This window comes from Aythya ferina (genome assembly GCF_964211825.1).
Source record: "Aythya ferina genome assembly, chromosome: 1".
NCBI classification, from domain to species: Eukaryota; Metazoa; Chordata; class Aves; order Anseriformes; family Anatidae; genus Aythya; species Aythya ferina.
This window is the reverse complement of record NC_140296.1, coordinates 146,687,492-146,712,766: the sequence shown is the minus strand read 5'-3', so window position 1 is coordinate 146,712,766 and position 25,275 is coordinate 146,687,492. Positions and strand designations below refer to the sequence as shown.

The following is a 25,275-nucleotide window of genomic DNA, read 5'->3' as shown; positions in this document are numbered from 1 at the left end:
CTTCCTGAATAGCCATTTAACTCTGAAATGTGATACTTTCTACAGAATACAAAATCTAAACGCGCATATCACTGCACCAGATCTCAAAGTGTCCTTTTAAGTATGTCTTTTTATGAGGGGACAGAGATTTACTAATTTCAAAGTCCTGTTCAAAGCCACCCTAAACCTGTTAGGATGTCTTCGCAGGATGAGGCTACCACAGTTTTCCCCTGTGAACTCAGTTTGTGTTCATTGTATCTCTTTAGCCAGGCATCTGCATCATAAGGAGAGTCACCACAATTAGACCTACAGCATTCCTCGCCGGGGAAGAGCTGGATAGGGCTCTCACCCGGAGAAGAAAGAGCTTCACAACTGCATTTGGCCAAGTTGTAGGGGGAGCATGAATGCAATGGCTGTGCTTTTTATGAATAGGTACAAAAGGAGCCCGATCTCAGAGGCATTGTTTTAGTGAACCCTGAATTCACTGACTAAGAAAAAAATTAAAAGCAGCAAAGGAATCTGGAAAAAAATATATAATATTTTAAAGACTTGGGGAAAAATCGGGCACCATGCAAACAAAAATAATGGCAGAAGCTTTCCTTGCCCTGCTGTGAAATCGCCGCACTCGGGCAGAGCTCAGCTGTGCCTGTGGTTAATAATAAATGGACTCTCTCAGCCCCCCCATGCCGCCGGCCCCCTCGGCACGCCTTCTCCCAGGGCTGCCCCGGCCCAGCTCCAGAGCCCAGCCAGCCTCCCATGTGCCACGGCCGCCCGGAGGTAAGAGACGCGCCAGGCCACGGCTTCACCGAGCCAAACGTGCCCGATGGACGAGGAGGGGAGGCAAGCGGGGATGTTCAGAGGCGAGCTGAGTGCCAGAGCTGTGCAGAACTTGCAGTGGGAACGTGCAAAGTTTTGTTGCAAGGCAAAAGGCCGGGCAGGTCTCGCTGCTCCGCTTGCCAAGCTGCAGAAACCTTTCAGGCTGCTGGGGCCGAGTGCTGGCTGACTTTCTGGCGAACATCAGTGAACTCGTGTCAGTGTCAGGTGGTGACCAGCTGTGTTTTATCTGCAGGCCGCCTCGGCTTGGGCATTCGGGGCTGTTGTGCTTCAGATTACGGGGGGTTGTTAAAATTCAGAGCACAGCTCGAGCAGCCCAACTGATCCGAGCCGTAGTAACCTTGTTGGCTTAATGAATTTATTCCAAAGCTGACTTTGCCCCAGAGAGCAAGGGGTGTGTAGGCACACACACAAGGAACCCTGCGCATTTGCATGAACTTTTCAGGCTGTTGACTGCTGAATTTGGCACTGCACAAGGAGAGATTGTAAGCATGAATAGGAGCTTCTGCCACCTTTGTGTCATGATAGGATTTCGTAAACTTTGTGGAGATTTTGGTCTTAAAAAGGATTTGGAAACTGGAAAAAAAAATCGCCTTTTTTCATTCAGGTGTGTATTGCATTTCACGGCAATCTCTGTCTCGGAGAGTTCAGAGATGTCTAGCAGAAACAGTCCATCTTTCCCTGTTACACAGACTAAGCTGTCCTGTATAGGTAAATTCTTAAGATTCCAGGAAACAAACAAACAAACAAACAAACAAACAAAAAGCTTTTCCTGGATATAATGTGTCTGTGTAGCTGTAGTGCCACAAATTGCACTGAGATCTGCTAAATGTAGCAGGAACGCAGTACTGTTACTCTAATTTCCTATCTGAGTTAACAATAGGCACAAAGGACCAAAGAGATAAATCTTTTCCTCCCAGTTAAGGGGCGAGGAATAGAAAGGCTTGAGGGATATGGCCAAATGCCCAGCAAAAATATGTGAAGCAGCCAGGAACTGAGTGAAACTGCCCTGAGGCCCAGACCAGACCAGCCTCTTAACCTTTGCAACTCTCTCCCCCTCTTTCTCTGTTCTGCAATGAATTTAATTAAAGTGAATAGGAGTTGCTAAGAGACAAGAGGAGTTCTGGAGTTCTTGCCGGGGCTGAATTGTGTCTCTGCTTCCAACACTTTGTACTAAAAAAGACGATGTAACTTGAGCATGCATGAAGCACTCTGGGCTCTAGGAAGAGCTGCTCTTTCCTCCTGGTGGTTACAATCTGGCTTTCCAGTCCTTAGCTTCTTTATTTTACTGAACTGCTTGTTTCCCTCAAAATACCCGCAAAGGCTCTCCTCTTTATAGTATTCCTCTGCCTGCATCTTCCTTGTAGGTTTCTCCTTGTAGGTTTCTCCTTGTAATCTTTCAGGCTGAAGGTGACAGCAGCTGAGCCTGCAATTTATGGTGAACAAGTAGCTTTGGAAATCAAAATGTTGCATAGTTCTAAAGTCTCTACAATTTGTTACTACTTATCCTTTCTTCTGCTCTGCCATGTTTTCAGCCCAGCATTGGCAATGGGCTAGATGGACTCTTACAACCCTACTTCTACAGTTTAACATTTTGCTTTGACACCAGGGCTCATACTTGAAACACCAGGAACTGCCACACAATCTCCTGGGCCAGCCCAGGATTGTTCACTTTCCAAAATCAGTGCAAGAAATGTTAGGTATACTGTCACATCATTGCTTAATTACTTCTTTAATTTTTATTTTTTACCTGACTTTTGTACTCTCAGGACCATCCTTATGCACAAGATGATTACAAAGATAACCTGTAGATTGGGAAGATGTGTGTCCACTCTGGCATGTAGGACCACCCAGGTGAGAAGATTTCTGCATGGTGAGTAGTGTATTCTGAAACAGTCCCTGGGCAGAAAGCAAATTCCTCATCCGAATGCAGCAGAAACCTTGCTGGCAGCATTGTGGGAGAAAAGCAAAGAGCAGCATTTTCAGCTTTTGGAAGAATACTTCAAGTCCTAAATGTGCAGGGAGTTTCTGTAGTTTGATAAAGACATTAAAATTAGGAGAAATTTTGATGCAAAATAGTGTTATAATATATTGGGTTATTATGGTACCCTTGGTGCTTCCACTCCATTAACATGTTATTCTTTGGGTATGATTGCAGAGCTTAGTTCATTCACAGTAATGTTCATTTAAAGTAATATTACTGGAGCCAATAACAACACAGCTGCAATAGTGGTGGGAGAGGAACACTGAGTGATGGTGATGAGGATTATTATTTGTATTAATCGTAGCGTTGTTTTTTGTTTGGTTGGCTTTTGCAAATATTTCAGTCCCATAAAACGCAGTTTTAGTCTCCATGGAGTCATTTCTGAATTCCCCCAAAGATTAGCTGAAAAGGAGAATAATGTATCATGATGATGACAATTTGCCTCTATAAAATAGCTCAGTGTTTACTGCAAACACCCATGCAAATAACTGACTTGTCCATATTTATCCCCAGGTGCTTATTTCAGGATTCAGCCCTCCGTACAGGAAGCCCTGATGGAGGGGAGACCAGTTGTAGCCTTGGAAAGCACCATCATTACACATGGCATGGCCTATCCTCAGAATCTAAGGTTGTGGATTTTATGTTCCTCACTCAACGAAGTTATAAGAAGGAAGCGAAGGGAAATGTCAGGTTGCTAGGGATACAGAATATGGGCTCTGGTGTGAAACAGTTGTATTTGGACTTCTAAGGAGAGCAGAACCATACAACACACGTCCTTACACAACACCTCACATTTCTGGCTTCCTTTAAAATCTGGCAGCAGGAAATATCATCATTTGCTCTAAGACTGATAAACCACACTTTGTGGCTGCGTAATTCGTACAGACACTGAAAACACTTTGTGGTTTCTTTAGGTGTACCTTTTATAATACAAAAAGGACTAGAACACAATAGTGAAATCTACTCATTGTTGCCACTCAGAGAAGCTGCTGCGAGAGCTGCTGGTCAACCTGTGCCCTGCATAGGGAAAAAAAAAATAAGCCCACAAAAAACTCTACCTGTTATTTATTGATGTCCTGTAGATTTGTGTTTCGTTCAGTCTCCTCTCCATTCTAGCTTCCTGAAAGCACAGGAAGGTTTCAGTATTGACCTTGCCATTGTTTTGCCCGGCATTTCATCTTAGAAGGAAGCTCAGTAAGGTTTTGGAGAAGGTAGTTTCAGAGTTAAAGATTATCTAGTGTACATACAGATAGCTCAGAAAGGGAGAACAAGCTGCTCTTAAAAGAAGACAGTCTACAGATGATCAAATATAAAACCTGGAAAGCTTCAAAAAAACCTAGTCTGAAACTCTAGAATATTCTCAGGCTGCAGCTTTTCTGCACTGTTGTTACCTTATATCTGACTGTTCAGATTGTGAAAAATACAGCCTAGTTTTTCAAACAGGACTTGAAGTATCTCAGGTTTCTATGAAGGTTTATGTTCTCAGAAATACAAGTAATAGATACTGAAAGGCTCTATTTGGAGAATATTCAGTAGCGTATAGTACAAATAATAGGTTTGCTCGTAAACCAGGCTATTTTATGGATGCTGTCTCAGAAATGAAGCACAGAGCCTGTACATTGCTGTCCTGAAAACGGGAGCTCTCGATAGCTCTGCACTGCTGTAAAATCAAATGCAAAGACTTCTGCCATTAGCAAGAGACAGAAGAGGAACTGGACTTTGCTGAAATCCCAAAAACTGCATAAAACTGGAAATTGGGAATGTTGGCCGTCAAACATGGTAGATGTCTTACCTGATTGTTTCCCTCACTAATTCTGTGATCGTTGTCTTGTCTATCTCATTCTAGCATGGCCAGAGAGGTAGAAAAAATTGTAACGACAAATGGAGCAGTTCCAGCCACTATAGGTATTTTAAGGGGTCAAATCCACGTGGGACTCACAGATGAGGAGCTTCAGTTCTTGGCAAGCAGTAAAAATGTAGTTAAAGTGTCTCGGAGAGATCTTCCTTATGTCCTCAGCCAGGTATGGTAATGCAGGCTTCCTATCTGATGTTTTCTGTATAGCAATAGGGTGTTCAGTTTCAAACCAGGTAGATCTAAACCTCTTTAAGACACCACATAACATGGTGTCTTGGTGGTAAGTTGAAATATATTCCTAGCCAGAGTCAAAATACACCAGTCAGGGAATAGCAGACGTGGAGTCAGACCATTCTGCATCGGCTGGCTAAGCTAAGAACATTCATAACAGCAGGATAAGGCATCATCATGTTGCATATGAACTATGTGACACACAAGCCACCCCAAGTTAGTGCTTGAGGTGACACTGGCTGCCCATGAACCCTTCTGGTTGGAAAGCCCTGGAGAATGAAGGCCTTTGCTACTACAAGAGCAGTTTATGTAGCAGGGATGATCGTTCCTCTGCATTTTTGCCTAGGAATATCTGTATCCGAATTTCACCTGCCAGCTGTGTCAGCAGCCTGGTGTGATGTTGCTGAGTGTTGGACCACAACCACAGCTGCCTGCATGCAGTGTTCTCTGGGTCGTGCTGGGTGCTGACTGTGACCGGTTGTCCCCTGACAGGGCTTGTCCGGTGGCACTACCGTGTCCGGAACAATGATTGCAGCACACAAGGCAGGAATCTGTGTGTTTGTGACAGGAGGCATCGGAGGCGTCCATCGGGGAGGAGAGAACAGTAAGAAAGTTGATACATTCTACTTTTCTTCTTGTTGCTGCAGTTTTATCTAATCCCATCTTTCTTCCTTTTTCTCGGTTTGTCCTACAGTAACTGTCTGCTCAGCAGAGTAAAGCTATCGTTCTTCTCAACCATACTCTGGTTGTTTTCTCTCCAGTATCTCCTTTCCAGAAGCTTCAAAATATTCCTCTTGAGCACCGGCCAGATAAGAGTGGGGGAGTTTCTCTTTATCCTTTGTTTGCACAGGGTTATATGGATATTGTTTGATGGTGCAGCAGGAGCTGACTGTACTTTCCCCACTTTGTGCTCGCTGGATAACCTGACAGTGGCTGTGAAGCACGGTGCTGTTATTGGCTCGCTGACAGCTAAGGAGGAGGAGGGTCTCGCCGCAAAAGAGATTTAGGCCCTGGTCCACGTTCCTCTCTGGAAACATGGGGACATGGCACAGCCTTGGCAGTGTAGTTTGTGACCTCTAAGCACATACTTTCTTTTTAGCCACGTATATTCCTAGCATAGTGTAAGCAAACTGCCCTGATGAATGCTGTCTCTTTCAGATGTGATATAAATTCCAGACCAGGGGGTTTCCTGAGGTCAGCAGAGCTCCTGTGGTGCTTTTCTGCCAGCTATGTCAACACCACAATCAAAGTCTTCTTATATTCCATCTTCTTGAACTCTGTCCTTGTTTTATGACACCTTCTTCTTTCTTTTCAACCAAATTTTTGCATGCTGCTTTCTGAGGTGAACAAACAGGTGAGACAGTCAGTGTAGGGCTGCATCTCTGCCCTAGGCCAAGCGACTTCGTAGTTTTCAGTCTCTCTTCCTATATCAATCTCTCTTACAATCTCAACATCTAATAGCATGATCTAAACCTGTAATGTTTGTCTGTGGATCAAAATGGTTGCAAAAGCAGGCCCTGGCATCCCAGGCAGATACGGCTTTTTAAGAGGGCATTTAAGGTCACCTTGGTGTACAATGCTATCACAAACAACAGCTGCTTCTCTCGACAGCTCTGGATGTGAGTGCTGACTTGACAGAGCTAGGACGAACTCCAGTTGCTGTTGTATCTGCAGGAGTCAAGTCTATCCTTGATATTGGCAGGACACTGGAATATCTGGTAGGTATCATGGGCTGCTCAGAATGAAAGCAGGTGATGATATGCTTTGTGTACCAAGTCCAGCAGTGACAAGAAGGCCCAGCGATGTTGAGGCAGTTATTAAGTCCAAGATTTTCACAAACAACTATTGAGAGGATGGGAGGCCCATATTTGCCATTTTCTAGTTCTGGGGCTATTCAAGCACTGGGCTACCCCTAACACAAACCTATCTGTGTCCAGGATGCTGTTCCAGCAACTGTTCCAACTGAGGCCAAAGATACCCCAAGCCATGGCCTCTTTTCTGGCTTTAGAGTCACATTACTATCTACTGGGAAAATGCTCCAACACTGATGGATCACACAAGCTAGATCCATCAGACTCTAAATCAAAATCAGAATTAAAAGGAGAAACAAGATGATTTTCATTAGAGTCCATTTTTAAGGTTTGGTATGTTGGAAATCACCACAGCCAGTGCTTCAGGTGACAGCCAGTGTCAATACCTCTCAATCAGAAGCAGAACTCATTTAAATTCCTGTCAGCTCACAACATAACTTCGGATCCCAGCTTGTTACCTTGGACTCAGTATTGTGCTAGTGACAGCTGCCCTGCTTTTGATCAGCTCTGAGCAAAGCGCATGCGTCTTCTATGTTTCAATAACAGCTTCTGTCTGACTGGTTACCGCGTCCGGCTGTTTGATTTGACAGAACAGAACAGAATGGGATGTATAAAAGTAACCAAACATTGTGCTAAAGAAAGGCAGCTTCTAGCTGGTTAGAAGGGAAAAGTCAATCTCTTTTTGGGGGTCCCCTTTCCCTCCACTGGTTACCTTCTTTTCTCACCTCCTGGCTGCAGGAGACTCAGGGAGTCTGTGTGGCTGCCTTTGGGGAGTCGAGGGAGTTCCCAGCCTTCTTCTCACGCCAGAGCGGCTTCAAGGCACCGTATCACGTCCAGGACGAAGAGGAGGCAGCTAAACTCATTGGTGTGTTCCAGCAGAGAAAGGTTCACGTGTGGCCCTGGAACAGAGGGTCACAAAAGTGGAATCTTTGTTGTTCTTAAAAGTCTTTGCCTCTTATCATACAGACTCAAAAGAATTAGGAGGATATAAGCCAATTGCTAGCTGGAAAAGAACCTGTCCTTGGGTCAGCCAAGAACAGGAGCTCCAGCCCTGCGTGTTCACACACCCTGCACCCACTCTCCTCTGCCCTTTTCCCTCAGCATTTCATGTGTCCGAGGAGAGCCGCTAACGATCTGCCTGTCCTCTCCCAGCCAGTGCCATGGGGCTAGGCCTGAGCAGCGGGGTGCTGATAGCAGTGCCCTGTCCCCAGGAGCAAGCTGCCTCAGGCCAGGTTATCGAAGAAGCCATCCAGCAAGCTCTCAGCGAAGCCAGGTGAGAGGCACCCTAAGCACTATCCTTTGCTCACCCTGTGGGCTTGAGGAAATAAATGACTTCAGGGACACTGCCACAGGGATTGTAGCACAGCTCAACCTTGGGTGTGGATGAAGCCACAACAAGGCTCTCACTGTTGTTTTATGTAACCTGAAGCTTGTTTACAGGACTCTTTATGGCGTGTGGTTATGGAGATAAATTGTCTGCTAGCAGCAGTGCTTCTCCTCTGATGCCGTTTCAGCTCGGTTTGTCTCGTCTACAGTCATTTTCTTTGTATTTGCAGGTCCAAAGGGATTACAGGCAAAGAACTGACCCCTTTTATGTTACAGAAGATCAATGAATTAACCAACGGGAAATCACTGGACTCAAGTATCCTTTTACTAAACGGAGGGAGGGGAGGAGGAGGAGTGTACTTCTCATTTCCTCCAATAACATTTACTGAATAACTGCCATTTTACTGACAGTCTAACGAGGGGCAAATACCTCATTATCTGCAAACAGCTGAAAGCTCAGCAATTGCATCCTGCTTCTTCAGCAGCACCGTTTCAGTCCTCATCCACTTCTGTGTTAAAAATTGGAGGCCAGCACAGAGATCAGGTGGTCCAGAGCCCAAAGGGATCCCTCACATCTGATCCCTGAGCTTGCCAGCTCTATGATGGAGTCTGAGGATCCATGCACATGGTGGGGTTGTACACTTGAAGATGCCTGGGTGAACATGCTGCCTTATGCAACTCTTCACGCTAGTGCAGAGTAAGAGAAACTGGGACGAAAAATACTCCTGTGTAACGTGAATCCTCTTGCACAGGCAAGAGGAAGAGTCAGATCTACTGGCTGGGATGCTGATGTAGCATCTGGGAGAGCCAGGTTCACCTCCAGGCTCTGCTGCCAGTCTTCTGGGAAACCTCATGGCTAGTCAGTCAGGGCAGATAAGTAAAGGGGGGTTTGGATACTAGACTTGTATGCTGCCACAAAATGGGGTTTTCGAAGCCTCTGACACTTTGCTCCCAGGGAAACTGATGAAAAAGGGGCACGTAGATGAGACTTGGCAGAAATCTCAGTAGGCATCTAGTTCTGGAAAAGATGGCTGAGTTCCTTAATGGTTTTTAGACTCTTCAGTTTAGGCACTTCACCTCATCTGGGAGGCCTTTGCCCATCTGTAAAAGGGGGATGTTAGATTTACTCTGCATGGACATACAGGGAGGAAGGTGAATACATTTAAAACTTCAGAGTGCTCATGGAGCACTGTAACCCAGTATATCTGCCCCCAGTTGATTTTGGTGCAGGGCAGTCAAATCTACCAAGTCCCACAGCATGCATTTCCTGTTGTCCCCCTCAAGGCAGATCCTACATAGAATTCTGTAATGTCAATCTTGCTGGTAATTTTCCTTTTTCTCAAAAAAATGCCATACAGACCTTGCTCTGATCAAGAACAACGCCAGAGTGGGCAGCTGCATTGCAGTGGCCCTGAGCAAACTGCAGAAAGCTACAAGGAAGGGGAACCTGCCTCAGCAAGAGGACACAACCCCACCTCAGCCAGTGAGTCCCCTGCTGTCCTCTGTTTAATTCCTATCTACTGACAGCACTGAAGATAAATTTTTATCTATTTCTAAAATAAGAGGTGACTCAGCCAGAGACCAATCTCTCTGCTTTATGCTGGCAGACATTCTCTCTTTAGTTTTCTTTATTGTTCTCTGATAAATTTCCTCTCCCACTCTACTTACAGAGAATGAACACTGATGATGGCCTAATACCATTAAGTCTTAGACCATCAAATCCATTAAAACTTTAATCACCTTTTCACCTTTTACTGTGACCTCACATACAACTTCAATTGTATTCCTCTCAGTGCCAGGGAGCCCTTGTGACTACAGCAGTAGACCTGGAAGAGGGTGGTGGTAGGTGGATATTTTAAGCTGCTGAGTCACACACTTTTTTATAAATATCTCTTTTTTGTTGGCCTCCTGCTCATGACTGCCAAAATTACAAGAGGTGCAGCATATCCCAAACAAGATCCATTATAACTCATACTCCATTCACTATCTTGATTTTGTGTGTGCTACATGATTTACAGCAAATCTATTTTAGGTAGTCTTTAGAGAGCTGAAGAAGTTTCTAAAACCCATTTGCAGTAGGATTTTTTAACATAGAAGAACGCAGTGACTCCAAAGGCAATAACCCAGCATTTGACAGAATGAGGAAAAAAAGAGCTCTATGTCCCCAAAGAATCTGGGAACTTCCCATTTGTGGAGCTATGCTGCTTTTTCTGTATTTATTGGACAATAAGACAACAATCAATAAAGTTTCACTGGGCAGGACAATGTCTTCCAGGAGCTTGCAAGAAATGACTGCATTTCTCTGCCCACTTTTTCCCATTTGCTTTTCTCCATTCTTACCCCTTCTCCTCCCCTTTACACGGCAATGTCTGAATCCTTCTGAGGTTTGGTACGTCAAAAATTGTCCTAAGAGAGAAGGCCTCAAGGGCATTGACATAACCAGATCATGCAGCTTCTTACATTACTCCATGACCACCCAGTGAAACTACCAGCACCCCTGTATGTGCACAATAATGTCCTGTCATGCTGGGGCTGGTTATCAGTAGGATAATTCAGAAAGCAACATTTAGAAAAGATTTCCATTCTTTATGATTAGAATTGTGCAGACCTGTGTATAGCCAGCCAAAACACGCACAGGCCTTCACACTGTAAATGAGATAGCTTTCAAGAGGGTGGTAAAAGTAGGGGAAAAAAAGGCAGAGGAAAATTGGAGCTTTTCCCTTGAGTCCTTCCAATCACTTTTTTTTAAACCTCTTTCTTCCTTTTAAAGGTGGTGATCGGAGGTATCAACGTTGACTTTATAGCCAAGGCGCAGAACCCTGTCATTCTGGTACTGTATCTATAGTAGTATCTTAGCACCACTGCCATTTCCAGCTACTTTTACAGGAGTACCAAGCCGAACGAGGGGCTGGGGATGGGAAGAGATGGTGTCAGTGCACGTTATCTTTGTGTCTGTATGAGCACACACACACACAAACACGGAAGGTGTAGTGCTGCACGTTCGGTGTGTTGTCTGGGTCAGACCTGGGGTGATACACGTTGACCTACTCGGTTCACATGCTGAAAGTCACTATCCCTACTACTTCAGACAAGATCAGAGCCATATATCATCCTTATGAACTCCACATATCACTCCAGCCTTGATAATCAGCGTTAAGGTACCTCTGGGCTCTTCCCTGATGCTGCATGCCCAAAGAGCTGTTTTAGCAGAAGAGCTGCCCAGGTCACTCACTAAACACATATGCAAAGAGCCAGAAGCCACGGGTGAAGACCCTCACTGTGCTAACCCATAATCAAGGGCAGACCCTATAGCGAGGAAATCCCCAGGTAAGAGACAGTTCTGGCTGCCTGGGGCTATCTTAGCAATGGACAGTGGCATGAACAGGAGCCAAAGACCCCATGTGGAGTACCCACAGTGGTAGTGGAAGCCTTTGAGAAAAGTAGTGCTGACACAGTTACAGCTAAACAAGAGAGCCAGCTTCTTCAGTCATACAGGGTTTGAGTCACACACACACAGATTGCTCTAAAAATATTGAGCATTTTAAATGTCACCAGACCTTCTCTTTCTCACTGTGGTTTGACCACAAAACAACCAAGAGGCTAAAGTGGGACAGACTTGCAGGCATGGGGCTTCCCCATTGCAAATGACAGCCATTACACAGCCTACAGAATTTTTGTTGAGATATAACACAAAGTACCACAGGCTGAGTTGGTGGAGCTTGCTCACAATTTGTTTAGCACCTCAAGTTGCTCTATGCTGATTGCTGGAGCAGAAACTCGTGGCCATCTTCTTCCTTCAAATGGGGCACTCTGTGAAGACCTCTCAGTCAGATAGGGAAAGACCTGCTGGGGAAGCTCTCATTAAGGAAGCTGGCTATTCAAGGATATGGAGGCAAAGGTCAAACAGTATTGTAGGGGTCAAAGGTGACACATGCCAGAGCATTAGCTATGCAGACTTGTAAAACTGAAAGCCCAACTGCTTCTGCAGTGATCTAACCGATAGCATGCATGCCCCAAACCGTGACCACGAGTAGGCAAGCCACCTCCTGTCGTGTCAGCAGTGAGTGCAGACCCCTGGACCACCCATGGCATGGTGAGGGGCAAGGACAGCCACACATCCCAGTGGGAGTAGCTGGCAAGGGAAAAGGAAAAATTTGTTAATGTTGCATTCAAAGGTGAGGTAATACCTGTCTGTATGCATAGCGGTGAGCCCTAGAGCTGAAGGCCCATCAGGGCAGCTACCCAAATACCAAGCTGCAGGAGGATTTGGGAACTGACAGACAAAACGTTTCTGCTGACAGCTTCTGCGGTTATGCACAGAGGAAAAAGCAGTCTCAGCAGTATTGGTCTGCTTTGGCTCTTAAAGACAGATTTTTCCAAAGAGATCAGCACCCAGCAGGTCCCACCCTTATACATGCTGTATTCACTGCAGAGCGTTAGGGTACCACTCGCACCTCGTGCTGTCCCAGTTAGCAAGAAAGCAGCTGTATTCTATACTGTTTTTAGCTTCCACATAGCTTTCAAGGCTATCCAGAAGCAAAGTGCCCTATAAATAACTATTTGGATGTAAGTCATCTGCAGAGAAAGACACATGGTCTCTTGCAGAGGGAAAGGTGTTGGATGAAGCATTCTGGTTATAATGTTCTCAGGATATCCAGAAGTAGAGCAGAGTCTCACTTTTACATTAGCAATTCAAGTCTTTCAGGACACAGAAGAAGGTCCTAGACACTCTGTCAATTCCCTGAAACCTTGCCAGAAAGCATCAACTCAGTCATATTGCAAACCATCTCAGCAGGCCTGTTTTCATCTTAGCCAAACCCACTTGGACACAATGTAGAAGAGATACCCAAGTGCTGCTCAGATTGAGTTACCAGCTGAGCTGGCAAGGTGTGATAAGGGCCAGTCATTGCTTTGTCTTTACAAGCAGGTTGCCAGTTCACCTCTCACTGCACCCACTTGCTACTTTAAGGTGATTTAATCTTCATTTCTTTATGTCTTGTGGGGCTGTACAACACCAGAACACACCCCGGCTGGGTCCCTGAGTGGGAGGCTGGTACACCCACTGTTAGGGCAAAGCTTGGCTTAAAAAACCCGAAGCTCTGTCTTTGGAATGTGGGGGCGAACTGAAAGAGAAGATCAGCATGCCAGGCAAAGAAGGGAGCTCATGAGTATTTTCAACACTCCTGCTGGTATCAGCTTTGAAAACCAGATACTTGCACTGCACTGAGTGGAGTCTGTGCTCATTACCAAGGGCAGTCAGCACCCTCTTTTAATATTGAAATAGGGGCCAGCACCAGTGGTAATTCGCAGGGAGCATAAGCAAATGTGATGGAGTGGAGTTTGGGTGAATGGGGAGTGGTGAGGAGTGGAAAGGTGGACAGAAGTGATAGGTTGTTTATCTGCAGCGCTGCTCAGGGTGTCTGAGCAGTGCTGGGCCTGGAGAACTGCCAGGCAGAGGAACAAAGGGGTCAAGAATTAGCATCAAGTCTTACAGACTGCAAAACTGGGGAGACTCACGGGAAACAAAAGCAGCCTGGGGGTAATACAAGAGCATGTTTGCACGGCAGAGGAGCCTCTCAGTTACAGGACGGGATGAAGAAAGTATTGCCTATAAGGGACAGATATGTACAGGTCCATGAGAGCAAAGCTTGGCACAGTGGAAGAAGGGTCCCTAGAAAGCTTTGGTATGACTTTTAAGAACCCCCAAGAACTGTGAGGGGTTGGAGGAAGAGCATTTTTTTACCCCAAGGTAAAATCCTTGTTTAGGATGGGTAGAAGTGTTTACAAGCGATAAAAATGTGCATGTGCAGGGGTATTCTGGTGCACCTGAGCTGACATGAGAGTCTGTGCCAGGAGCTGCTCTGCACGGGCATGCACACGCTTCTGCACTTGCCACCCAAACACTCAACATACTCTTGAAAGCTATGGATTATCCAGAGCTGTTAAAATTGTTACAAATGCCAGTGACAAGCTCTCTTCTGAAATGGAAAATACGTTTTAGGTTTTTATGAAAAAGGAGCTTTAAAACCATTTGATAGTCAGTGATGAAGCCCAAAGAGATCGGAGCACTTACTGAGGTCGTTCTTCTGGCAGGAAAACCAGGAGGAGATGGATGAGGGACTGCCTACCTTCTGACAATTTGGTCATTTGTCACAGACTGACAGATGGACAGAGAAGGCAGAGGCAAGGGAAAAGAGAAGCTGGTAATCACACAGGTGGAAAGGGGTGTTTCTGAGGAGGGAGATGTTTGGGAAGAGAAGGGTAAGTGGAAGAAAAGCATTCAGACACTGAAATAGATCCTTCCATGAGTAAAGTATTGCCCACAGAGGACAGTACAGGCAAAGATGACAAAGCTCATTCTATCTTCAAAATGGGGAAAAAAAAATGGGACTCTGGAGTCACAGTGCTGACACGAGCAAGTAAATTCAGAGGGCTGCTCATATTGACATTATTCAGAAAGGTTCTAGCCAACAAGACCAAGACAGCAATACATGGGGAGCCCAAACTGATCTCCCCTCCTAGGAAGTGGGTCTTTGTCGCCAGGGCTGAAGTCTGCAGATGGGCTGTGGGAGTTTGTGCTGCACACAAACCCATACCTAGATGGCTTCTGCCCCCTTAATTGCTGCCCTTTCAGCAGCATTAACTTCACTTCAAATATTAATGGAGAGATGGCATCTATGCCAAGTGGTTCTCCCAGCTTTGCTGATTAATAATTTATTCCTCCAGGGTGGTGGGCAAACGAATGCTGGAAGAGTGAGACGAACTTTCGGCGGCGTTGGAAGAAACTTGGCAGGTGCCTAGTGCTTGGGTTTGCCTGTGGGTGCGTGTCAGCTGTGATTTGTCCTTTCATGTTCCTTCAACAGCAGGAACTGTTGAGATCTGGAACGCTTTAGGCAATATACCAGGGGACAGACTGCCTGGAAAAGGCAGAGGCACTCCAAAAAATAAGAGGGGAGGAGGGAGTTGGGCAGCAACCATGAAAAGAAAGGTCCTCAAATATGGAATTGACTAGTATATAGCACAGGGACCCCAAATCAAGGTTAAGTCAACATCAGTGATCCTCAGTGACAGCTGAACGGCCTGGTCCTCAGTTTCTGAGTTAATGTCAGGTTGTAGGCACAATAAAGTATGTCCTGAGAAATGACTAGGCCTACACAAAGATGATCATCCATGCACCAGGGACAAGAGGAGCTAGGACACAGGAATTACTGTAGGAGAGAAAGGGCCACAGGCAGTAGCAAAGGACCACAGCGTGCCTGCTGCTCCTCCACAAGCAGTAGCAGACCTGTGTTTGCCCACTGAAATTAGCAGGGGCACATTACAAACAGGTCTTTGGATTACTCTGGCTTGTTGGCCTTTCCCAACTCTTCTTAACATAAATCTACTGTCACTTCAGATCACAAGTGGGGAAGCTTGAGGAAAGAAGAAATGCCACCCATCTGCTGAGGTATAATTTCGGTAACCTGAAGGGAGAAGAGGAAGGGTTTCCTGTGAGGCCGTTCAGGTTCCAGTAAGACAGTATGGTGAGAAAAGCAGGGCCGCAAGGCTGCGCACTGAAGCGATGTGGGCTAGCCTGCATGCTTGTGATAGGTGAAGGAAATGATGCCAGGGAAATGCATAAGTTTCTTCCTCCTTCTTCTCTTTCCTCCTCTCCCAGTGGTTCCAGAAGATTCAGAGCCGCAGCATGGCAGGCAGCCACAGATCAGCCCAGCCCAGCCAGCCTGGCAGCAGCTGCAGCCTTGAACATCCTGCTAGATGAGGATAGATGGGCATTCAGTTTTCCAGGAGAGGGCTTTCCTACAGACACTCAGCCTGCACAGGCTGTCATTGCTTTCACAGCACTCCGACAGATCTATTAATGTCTTTTGTTTCTGTTTGCTTTCAGACTGCTTAAGCCGCCTCGGGCTGACTCCTCTCTTTCTGTCTGCCGTGGGGAAGGACGAACACTCAGAGTCCATCCTGCACTACTGTCAGCACATGGTATGTTGCACCGTAGTGGCACTTGAGAAGCACGGAGGTGATGACATTACTTAAAGGGAAAAATCCTTTTAACCCTGGCAGTCATAAGAGTCACCTTTCATCAGGCTAAGAGTGAGACCAGTTCAATGCTCCTTTAGTTACAGACAATTAAAAAGCAAGGAGCCACCCCCAGCACACAGGCTACATGTATGGACAGCTTGCAGTCTGAACCATGTGGCCTGAATTCAGCTCCAGGGACTGGTATTTGAAGGACCAAGAGAGGTAAATCAGGAGAAACAACAAAAATGCCTAAGAAGACCTAAGCACAGCCAGAAATATGCAAAACCTGACCCTCAGGATAAACAAAGCAATGCCAAAACAGCCTGATTTGGGTAAAGCATAAGACAGAGAAAGCCCAGAACTGGGACCCAAAGCCAGGCACCTCCCTGGTTCAGAGCAGCATCCTCCACAGAGCTGCCCACACCCCTCACCGTGCACCAGAGGAGTACCTGGTGCTCACAGCCACTTGTCCTCGAAGGTCAGGGAGCCAGGAGCTCCCCAGGGCTGTCAGGGCACAGCCTGGCCAGGCAGGGAGCAGAGCAGGCCTTGAAAGCAACCCCAGCCCTCAGGCACCCCTGTGGAGAAAAGACAGAGCTGAAGGCAAGCCAGGGGTGTGGGTGGAGACCCCAGGTGAGGCTGGTCAGGGCCATTAAGGTCTGTTAGTGCTTTCAGGACCTTGATGTGCAGACAGAAAGACCACCTGAGGCCTTAGTTCTGGCTACCTGAGCAGCTCAATAACAGCAGTGATAGGAACAAGAACTCGCATTTAGTATATAAAGGCTTGATAGCTGCAGACCTGCAATCTCTCCTCTACCCAAGCATGGCACAGTTTGAGCTATCACAGTGAGTGGTCTCCCAAGGGAAGATGCGGCAGGACTAGCTGCCAAGCAATCCTGGCCTGCAAGAAACATTACCAGCAGTATAGGGGATGACCTTGCCCTTGTGATGCCAACTTCCCTGTGAACTACTCAGCAGAAAGCACTTCTCCATCCCCATGCACATTCCCAGAAATGCCCCACATTCTCTCCGCAGATCATTCAGGCTGCCCACAGAGGAAGGACACCTCACAGTCATGTCCATGACTGCTGTAAAAAGGGCTCCGAGGCTGCCATCAAAATCAGCCTCCCTGCCTGTGCAGTCAGAGAGGTCACTAACATCATCACTAGCTGGAGCGTGCCACCAAGGTGTGCCTGGCACGCCATCAGATCTGTCACATAAGCCACTGGAAAGGATGGCTGGGGCAGGCAGTGCTTCAGCCCTCTGCAGGACGCCCTTCCCTTACAGCAGGGACACCACCCATGGAACCGCGTGGCAGAGGCCTGTCGCGTTCATTTACTGAATCAGTTCTTTAATCTTTGCTGTGGCTTCTCTTGCGTTGCAAATATTAATAACCAGCCATCTGCCAGCACTGCTGAGACCAAGATTTCCCTGAAATGTTGTTTGTCTTAAGGGAGAAGGGAGGTTGAAGGGAGAACAACGAGCTGGGCTGCAGCTACAAATCAGGTGGGCACAGGGAAATAGTATGGACGTTGAGCTGAGTGACAGGAAGAGAAACGTGCTCCACAGGTAACTGTTCTTGTTTTAGGACATGAGTGCCATCCTGCAGCTGGAGAGGAAGAGCACAGCCACTTACTGTGCGGTGATCACCAGTGCTGGGGAGCTGAGCGTTGGCTTGGGAGATATGGACATCCACCACCAGATAACAGAGCAATACGTATGCATGCCAGCTGATTTGTATGTAACCTGCTGCTTAAGAGAAGGAGTGTGGAGGTGTGACAAAAAACAGCTAGGGAAGCTGTACCAGGAGTGAGTGGGTGTGTGGAGGGAACGTGGGAAATCCTAAAGTTAACCCCAGACATTGGCCACTGGGATTGCAGCATGGCAAGCTACCAGAGCTACCTGTTGCTGCTTACCCAGATGGAGCTTGACCTGTGAGCCAGAAGCCTCTTCAGGGACAAGTTCCAGTTAACCTATCACTTGTTGTACCGTAAAGCCATCGGTAATTCCAGTCTACCTGCAGAAATGACATTTCCCCCTTTAGGGGAAAGCCAAAAAACAACCTTGGACAGAACACTGGTTAAAGAAAGTTTCCCTATTCCACCCCCTCCCCGCCATCCCTTTTGTTTCTACATGCTGAGTCGTATAACCAGGTACTGCTTCTCAGCACATCCAAGCCTTCAGAACATCAGGGCTAATGGAAGCATTAATTACAGATTGATTCAGTGAAAGCCCCGTCACTGCACCCTCCTTCCCTACTCATTCTGCTGTCAGCAGAACAAAAGCCCGTACCTCATGACTGACAGCAACATGAAAGTTAAGTGCAATTTACTTACCGGTGGGCTCCCCGTGAGGTGGAGGCTTCGTAGGAAAAAATATGGTCATTGCTTCCACTTCCATCCCCACCCTGCCTCTCCCAGGCCTTGGCACAGAGAACCATTACAAGACAGATTAATTCTGTTGAGCTTTATGAAACAGCTGTGGCCAGTGGAAAATCTGAACCAACCCTCTGCTGCAAAGTGCATTTTGGCAGTCCTTCTTTCAGCCAGGATTAGTGGAGACACAGGAGGGAGGCTGCACAAGTGCCTATGGCACTGACCTGGGGTTTGGGCAGTGGTCGTGCAGCCTCAGAGAGCCAAGGGGCATCAGGTGCCCACTACCTGCTTTACAGACAGCAGTAACAGAGCACTGTGTCGAGCAGCACTGTAGCCACAGGGCTAAACATAAGAGCTGAACAGGGCATGAACAGACAAAAGGAAATTAAATGTGATAAAACAAAACCCCCAGACAACAAAGAACCAGTCTATGTGCCTCTTCAAAGGGTGATTTAAGTCATCTTCCTCCAGAAAGGGAGCTACCAGCCAAAAGCCTGCATCTCACTGGGTTGTTAGCACCAAGTTCAGAAAGAAAACTCACTTTCAGATGGTGCTCTCACTTCTCCAAGACTGGTTTTGCTGCTGGCGTTGTACTTCCCCTCTTCCCTCAGCCTGCCTGGTCATTGCAGGAGCTGTTGCAAAGCCCTCCTTGGGACATCTGAACGACACAGGCAGCAAGCGAAGGAGCAGTCAGGCCAGGCAGAGCACAGGGAGTCCTACAGTGACCTGAAATAGCAGCATTCCCTCTCCCTGTAGGTTTCTGACTGAGCCAGGGGCATCAAAGTTGTCAGGGGAGGACCAGCATCCTTCTCTGCTGGAGGGGCCCAGCCCATTGAGTCTGCCTCTTAATGATAGGGAGCAGGGAACAAGAAGGGGAGGAAGAGAGGTAAACGGAGAGATCCGCCTTCCTTAGGGAATCACTCCTTTAGGTTCATGCCTGCACCCGAGAACTGTGATACGAGTGAGAATCCTACATCCTCGGTGTGAACAGGTCCCTCTGCAATGACTCAGGCTGTCTCTGCTCTGTGTCCTGGATTTGCACTAGGTGTCCCAGTTCAAGGAGAAGCTGTGCCGGGCCCCACTCATCTGCATCGATGGGAACGTGCCTCTGTCCACTATCCAGTACGTCTGCCAACTAGCTAGGGAGCATCAGCTCGCAGGTAAGGAGAGCCTGCCCAGCCCTGGCCCCACAGCTCCTATCACTGTGTGCACTGGGACACTCCACACACCCCAAGCACCCTCCTCTGCTGCTTGACGGAGATACCCAGCTCTTGCCTGACATGCTGTGTTGCTCAGGGCTCCTGTCTACACTTGCTTTATTTCAAATGGTTGAAGCCTTTCTGCTTTCTCTGAGTTTGTCTCATCCTGCAGCTAAAGCGCATTTCCTGTAGCGTAGGAGCTGCAGCCCTCCAGCACTGCCAGAAAAAGCTGCTCTCTTTGCCTTTAATCTCCAGGCTAGCAGATGCGTGTGCTTCTGTAGCTTGCTTCTCAGAGTAAGTGCTAAAGCATCATTTGGGAGGATTTCTCTCACATTTCCCCAAAAATACATAGCCCCTCTCCTGGTACACTGAGGACCCTTCACAAGGCTCCTGAACCTTTGGAGTTACCCCTCCATTTTAAAAAGCAAATTCTGAAGGAGGAGACAATGTTCTTAAAACCTGGCAGAGGCTCCAAAACCAGCTAAAAGGAGTAACAGACCTGAAGTCTGATTATATCATTCCAGAGCCAGAAGGAGCCATGTCATTGCTGAGCAACAGGAAGGAAAACTGGGGAGACCTGCTCTCCAGCACGGGGAAAATAACATTTAGCTTCTAATACATTACACATATAACCCTGCTTGTGCTGATCTCACTTAGCCTTCTGCACTGCATCCTGCTCTGATGTAGAGATGAACCACTGATTAAATAATTAACTAACCAATTGCAATGTTGTTTTTAAGTGTGCTATGAGCCAACAGATGAGAACAAGGCCTCCAAGCCATTCCTCTCAGACAGCTGGAAAGCACTCACGTACATTTCCCCCAACCTCCAAGAGCTAAGAGCAATAAATCGGACCCTTGGGAACCCTCTGCCAGCAGGTATTGAACACTCAGAAGATTCAATCACATTTTCAGATAATCTAGGCCCTGGAGAGAGTGTTTGCCTCCGCATCTCCCATTTCAATCAAATTGAGTTATAACACAGTGGGAATTCATAAGCAGCCTTGGCATCTTCTACCTTGCACCATCTCTGCAGGGGTTGTACGGCTCAGGCCAGACTGATGATCTATTAAGAACGCAGTAGGCCCAGGGTGCCTCCTTGTCCATTTTCCTCGCTTCACCATCCAAAGAAGAATAATTTTTAGTTTATAAATGTCTCAGTGAAGCATGATGCTCTGAGGGCCCCGAAGGCACCACCCTCTGGGGAAATGAAATACCCCACCACATGCAGGTGGAAGTCCGAAAGTATCAAAACAAGAAAGTCATGGTTTGGTTTTTTTTTTTTTGGACAGTTTTTTGGTCTCTACAGACACATCTGTAGTCCCGTGATGGTGGTTTCCTCAGCTTAGGATAAATGGTATGGAAGTTTAATGTTGGAGAATTTCATGTTTCCTACGATTCAAAGAAAACAAGCAAACAAACCACATTTCAGTAGTGCTTATAACTAGTTGTGCTCATAAGTGGGAGAAGTAGGGGTAGGAGCCCACATAAGGGCCTGCTGAGGACCTTTAAAGTTATGCCACCCTTTTTCCTCCCTGCTGCCTGCAGAGCTGCCGTCCCGGTTGGAGGATGTTATCCAGACAGCCATGGCCTTGGCCCGCCCTTTGCTGGCCCACCTGTGCTGCGTGGTGGTGACCCTGGGCGCTCACGGCGTCCTTCTCTGTGGCAAGAGCCTGGGAGGGAGCATCTCGCTTCGTCCAGCAGCTCACGAGCAGGTAAGGGCACGGAAAACCAACCCTGGGCTCTCGGCTGCTTCTGCCTGGGACCATGCAGCACCGCTGCTATTTCTGGTGGCGAAGCAGCAGTGCTGGGAAACGTGGCATCACAGTTGGCAAGTGTTCATGTTTGGGGGCGGAATACATGGCTCTGAGGATTAGCGAAGAAAATCATGTTGTCTGTCCTTCTGGCTCCTAGCAGCAGTGCTTACAGCCAGCTCATTTTAAATGTGCTTGCCCTGAATATTCATGACGGCAAGCTTCATTTTCAGCAACTTAAATCACTGATCTCCTCCAAACCATGAAAAACAATTATTAAGATTATTGGCTTATGGCTTACATTTATTCTTTTTTTCCTTTTTTATTTTTTTTAATATATTTTTGGTTGCTGTGCGGGTCTGGATGGCAGCAGCCACATCAGACCCTACCAGCCTGGGCAATTCCCACTAACGTCCCTTGTTTCCCCACACAGCCTGCTGCTGCCAGCCTCTGTGCCACCCACTACCCTGCCATCCACATCAGCAGGGAGGAGATAGTCAATGTCTCCGGAGCTGGTGACAGGTATGTTTCTAGCTACTCCATCTTCTCCAGCTAAATGTGGAACAGTCATAATGGGATTTCTTTCAAATTCTACTGCAAAGTCAAACTCCATTCTGCTGCTTGAGGGACAGACACTAGAGACACAAGGACAGGGCTGGTTCCTGTGATTCCATGCAATGCTTGCTAAAAATATCCTGCTAAGCATCTTGAAGCCAGTCTTGCCATTATTAGTTTTGCTTTTGCTTAGGATCCAAGTCTTTCGTGGCAATCCAGGAGTTCTGACTTACTCTGGGCTGAGCTGCTCAAAGCAAAGTAAACCACCTTACATCAAAGCTGACTTCCTAGCTAACTAATTTACTTCCACACTTCTCCAGTGGAAGAGGGACTGCCACTCAGCAGCTAGAATTGCCCTGTAAAAGCATCTCATCAGGTTCTGCACTAGCCTCTGGCAATAGCTCGTGCTTCAAAAGAGCCTGCTGTATAATTCGCCTAGCTGGTCACGCAGTGCTGTACAGGGGAGTAGGAAGTGACACGTATTATTCCTACCCCCGGTGATCAATTCTCAGTCTGCCAGAGTAGAGTTTTATTATGCTCCTTGTTAACTTGTCAAACTATATGCAGCAGTCGTTTTATTTATTTATTCATTTTCTGCAATAGTTGATTCTTCCCTTTCATTGCCTTAGGCCAGACCTGAAGGCTGTATGTGAGATATTTCCTCTTATTTTTCTACTCTTACCTAGCAGTAACTCAACATAGCAACACTTCCCCTTTTTTCTTTGATGGGTGGGCAGAAAGAAAAGTAATTTCTGTGATAACTTACAGAGTCCCCAATATTTTAGCTAGTTTCAAGCAACAACTCTTGCCAAGCTGATTAGTCTACCTAATGCCAGAGCCTCTGATTACTCCTAGTGTCCCAAATCACCTCTCAGACGAGTTGACTGCCACTGGCACAACACCCTGAAGAAGACCACGGTGATGTTGAGTGCAGGTCTAACAAAGCAACGGGGCGCAGGGGCAAGCTCGTGGGGTCACCCATCCCATAGCATCTCAGCTTTGCTCGCTGCCTCTAGCAGCCTCTGGCAGCCCTGCCAGGGCGCAGCCTCCTCCCTGCACCATCTGCTCCTACACAACTGACCCAAACCGATTTGTTCTGGAGGCCAATGGAAACTGAATGTCTTCCTTATGGCTTCCTTTCCCTTTCTGAAGGGTTAATGTAAGGGAAGAGCAAAGGCAAGGTAACGTGTGCCACTGTCAAACACCTCCACCGAGTTACACGGGAGTACAACACACAGCCCAGCCTGTTGGCTTCTCCAAGGGACCACGCAGTAGGGTATAACTCAGGGCTACTGCACATCCACAGCTCAGCCCTACAAACCCTTCAGCTCCTAAGGCTGGGGGATCCCGAGGCTGTCCTACAACCCAGAGCCGCTGCCCAAGGAGCCGCGGGGTCTGCGTGCAGGGAGCAGGGGCTGTTTGCTCCTCGCATCCGGCTGCTGTGGCAACAGCGTGCCCGCACTCGGCATTGCTAGGGGATGCTCCCCCAAATATTTACGCTGAGCCTCGAGCTGTTGAGAGATTGAGTGGTTTCTTGAAACCACAATCTTCTGTGTCTTTGTTAAGGGGGGGAAAAAGAATGAGGTAATTAGCCAGAGTGCAAAAAAGGAGTCATTTTCCCCTTCACACAGATTTGCTCATTAATCCTCCCTGTTGTCACATTTTCCTGCCCTTCCTTCTTCATCCTCAATGCTATTATCCTCTCCATTCACTTTCCCTTCTCCTTTGTCCTTCCCTAGCTCCCTAGCATCACAGTTGCATTTCGCTATGAACACACACTGGCTGCTCCCAGCTGGTCCCCAGCAGCACCCTGCACGTATCTGTGCCTCGACAGAGCCGTGCCCTGCACGGCAGGCACATGCTGGAGTCACCCTCTTCTGATGGCCTCCTTGTAAGGAGCTGTGGGTCACTGCTGCTGCTCCAAGAACTGCCATCATTTTTTCCTGGGAAATCTCAAATGGAAAACTGCTGCTAAAGTTGACAGAAATCTGAATCAGAAATCTCATTTCAGCTTTGGATTTTCTTTTTCTATTTGTGTCTGCTGTCCCTCTCACTTTATACTTGGAGATTTACCTCTCTTCCCATCTGTATCATCCCAGTGGGGGAAAGGAGGGAGTGTAACATGGTACCAACAAGCAGCAGAGAAGCGACAAAATAATTAAAGAGCAAGGGAAAAATAGATTCGTCCCTCTGTAGACACACTTTCTTTTCTCCTGGCTCTCCTGCAAAACTGTGGAAAAAAGAAAATGTGTTGGAATGGGAAATGCCCTTGACTTCTTGGATGAGAAGCAAATAAAATGCAAATGAACAGCACCACTTGTTCCTTCCAAATTTAAATCTAAAAATAAGAAGCACAAAATTCTCATCATCACCTCACCCTTCCTCTAAGACAAATTCTGCTTCTCTAAGTGTTAATGTGGGTCCAAGTGAGTTCTCTCCCCAGTGGCCACGTTCCCAGGGCCAGGGCTGTTCCCCAGCGCTCAGGGCTGCCTTTCTGTCTCTCCGCAGCTTACTGGCAGGCCTCCTTGCAGGGATGCTCGCTAAGCACGACACAGACACCTGTGTCCGGATGGGTCTGCTGGCTGCGAGCCTGTCCCTCCGCTCCTACGAGCCCATTTCTCCAGCAATCAGCACTGCCACTGTCAGCTGGCAACAAGTCCAGGGCAAGACCTGGCCAGAGGCGAAAGTATGGAAGATGGACTAGGTCACCACGGCCCTCTCAGCCATCACCTCCTCAAACTGTTTTGGAGTAAACCCTCACGGAAGGAGGCCCCAGCTCAACAAACTTCTTGGTAAAGAGAAGCTGGTTTCTGACCTTTTGGATCTCCAGCTTCCCTGAAGCTCCACTCCTCCGAGACTTTCTGCTGAGGGAACTTCCCCTTCCTCTACCTCATGTCTCTGTTGTCCATCATCACGGTAGCTCTGTCACTGGCTCCCAGACCTCCAGGACCACGTCTCTTCAGGTGGGCCCAGCAGTAACACCCCCTCCTGCTGCTCACTCCTGGTTTCTGTGGTGGGCCGCAGCCTGTGTAGAGCCTCAGCTGGCAGGAGCACAGCGCTGTAGGACATCCTCATCAGTCTTCCCAAGCCAGCCAGCAAACGCCGCACTTTCTTGCTCTTTATTAGCAAGGACATCTACACCTACATCAATTTTGTATGAATCAGGTCTGGACCACAGCCTTTAGACAAGCAGCCAGTACAGCCTTACACCAGCTGCCACCGACTGGTGTCCGTGTTCATCGTCATAACAGCTGTGTGTGAAAATACCTGTGCTTTGTTCGGGTTTCTTTGTTGTCTGTACCAAAACCAGCTCCCTGCCCTCCTGCTCGCTCCTGCCTTCCTTTTGTTCACACCTCG

General features: G+C 47.4%; 1 protein-coding gene and 1 long non-coding RNA gene across 3 annotated transcripts; one reads left to right on the top strand and one right to left on the bottom strand.

Moving 5' to 3' along the window:
• The first annotated feature begins 722 nt into the window (after window positions 1–722).
• Window positions 723–25,246, top strand: LOC311439464 (uncharacterized protein). 2 transcript variants are annotated; one of them, XM_084525138.1, is made up of 19 exons: window positions 723–756; window positions 2,583–2,686; window positions 3,311–3,425; window positions 4,644–4,818; window positions 5,376–5,487; window positions 6,495–6,601; window positions 7,433–7,559; window positions 7,847–7,967; window positions 8,251–8,336; window positions 9,379–9,503; window positions 10,791–10,850; window positions 14,747–14,813; window positions 15,906–16,000; window positions 17,625–17,753; window positions 19,457–19,571; window positions 20,351–20,488; window positions 21,158–21,324; window positions 21,797–21,885; window positions 24,427–25,246. In XM_084525138.1, the coding sequence occupies exons 2-19, from the start codon at window positions 2,593–2,595 to the stop codon at window positions 24,620–24,622; spliced, it is 2,118 nt and encodes a 705-aa protein (XP_084381264.1). In that variant the 5' UTR covers window positions 723–756; window positions 2,583–2,592; the 3' UTR covers window positions 24,623–25,246. The 2 variants fall into 2 exon arrangements, with proteins under 2 accessions (XP_084381264.1, XP_084381265.1); XM_084525139.1 differs by having other exon boundaries at window positions 742–756; window positions 2,583–2,667.
• LOC311439708 lies at window positions 2,527–16,633 on the bottom strand. Its single transcript, XR_014694946.1, has 4 exons — window positions 16,489–16,633; window positions 7,420–7,593; window positions 3,856–3,917; window positions 2,527–3,199 (listed from the first exon to the last, which is right to left on the bottom strand). It is a non-coding gene; the product is annotated as an uncharacterized lncRNA (long non-coding RNA).
• Window positions 25,247–25,275: the final 29 nt, after the last annotated feature.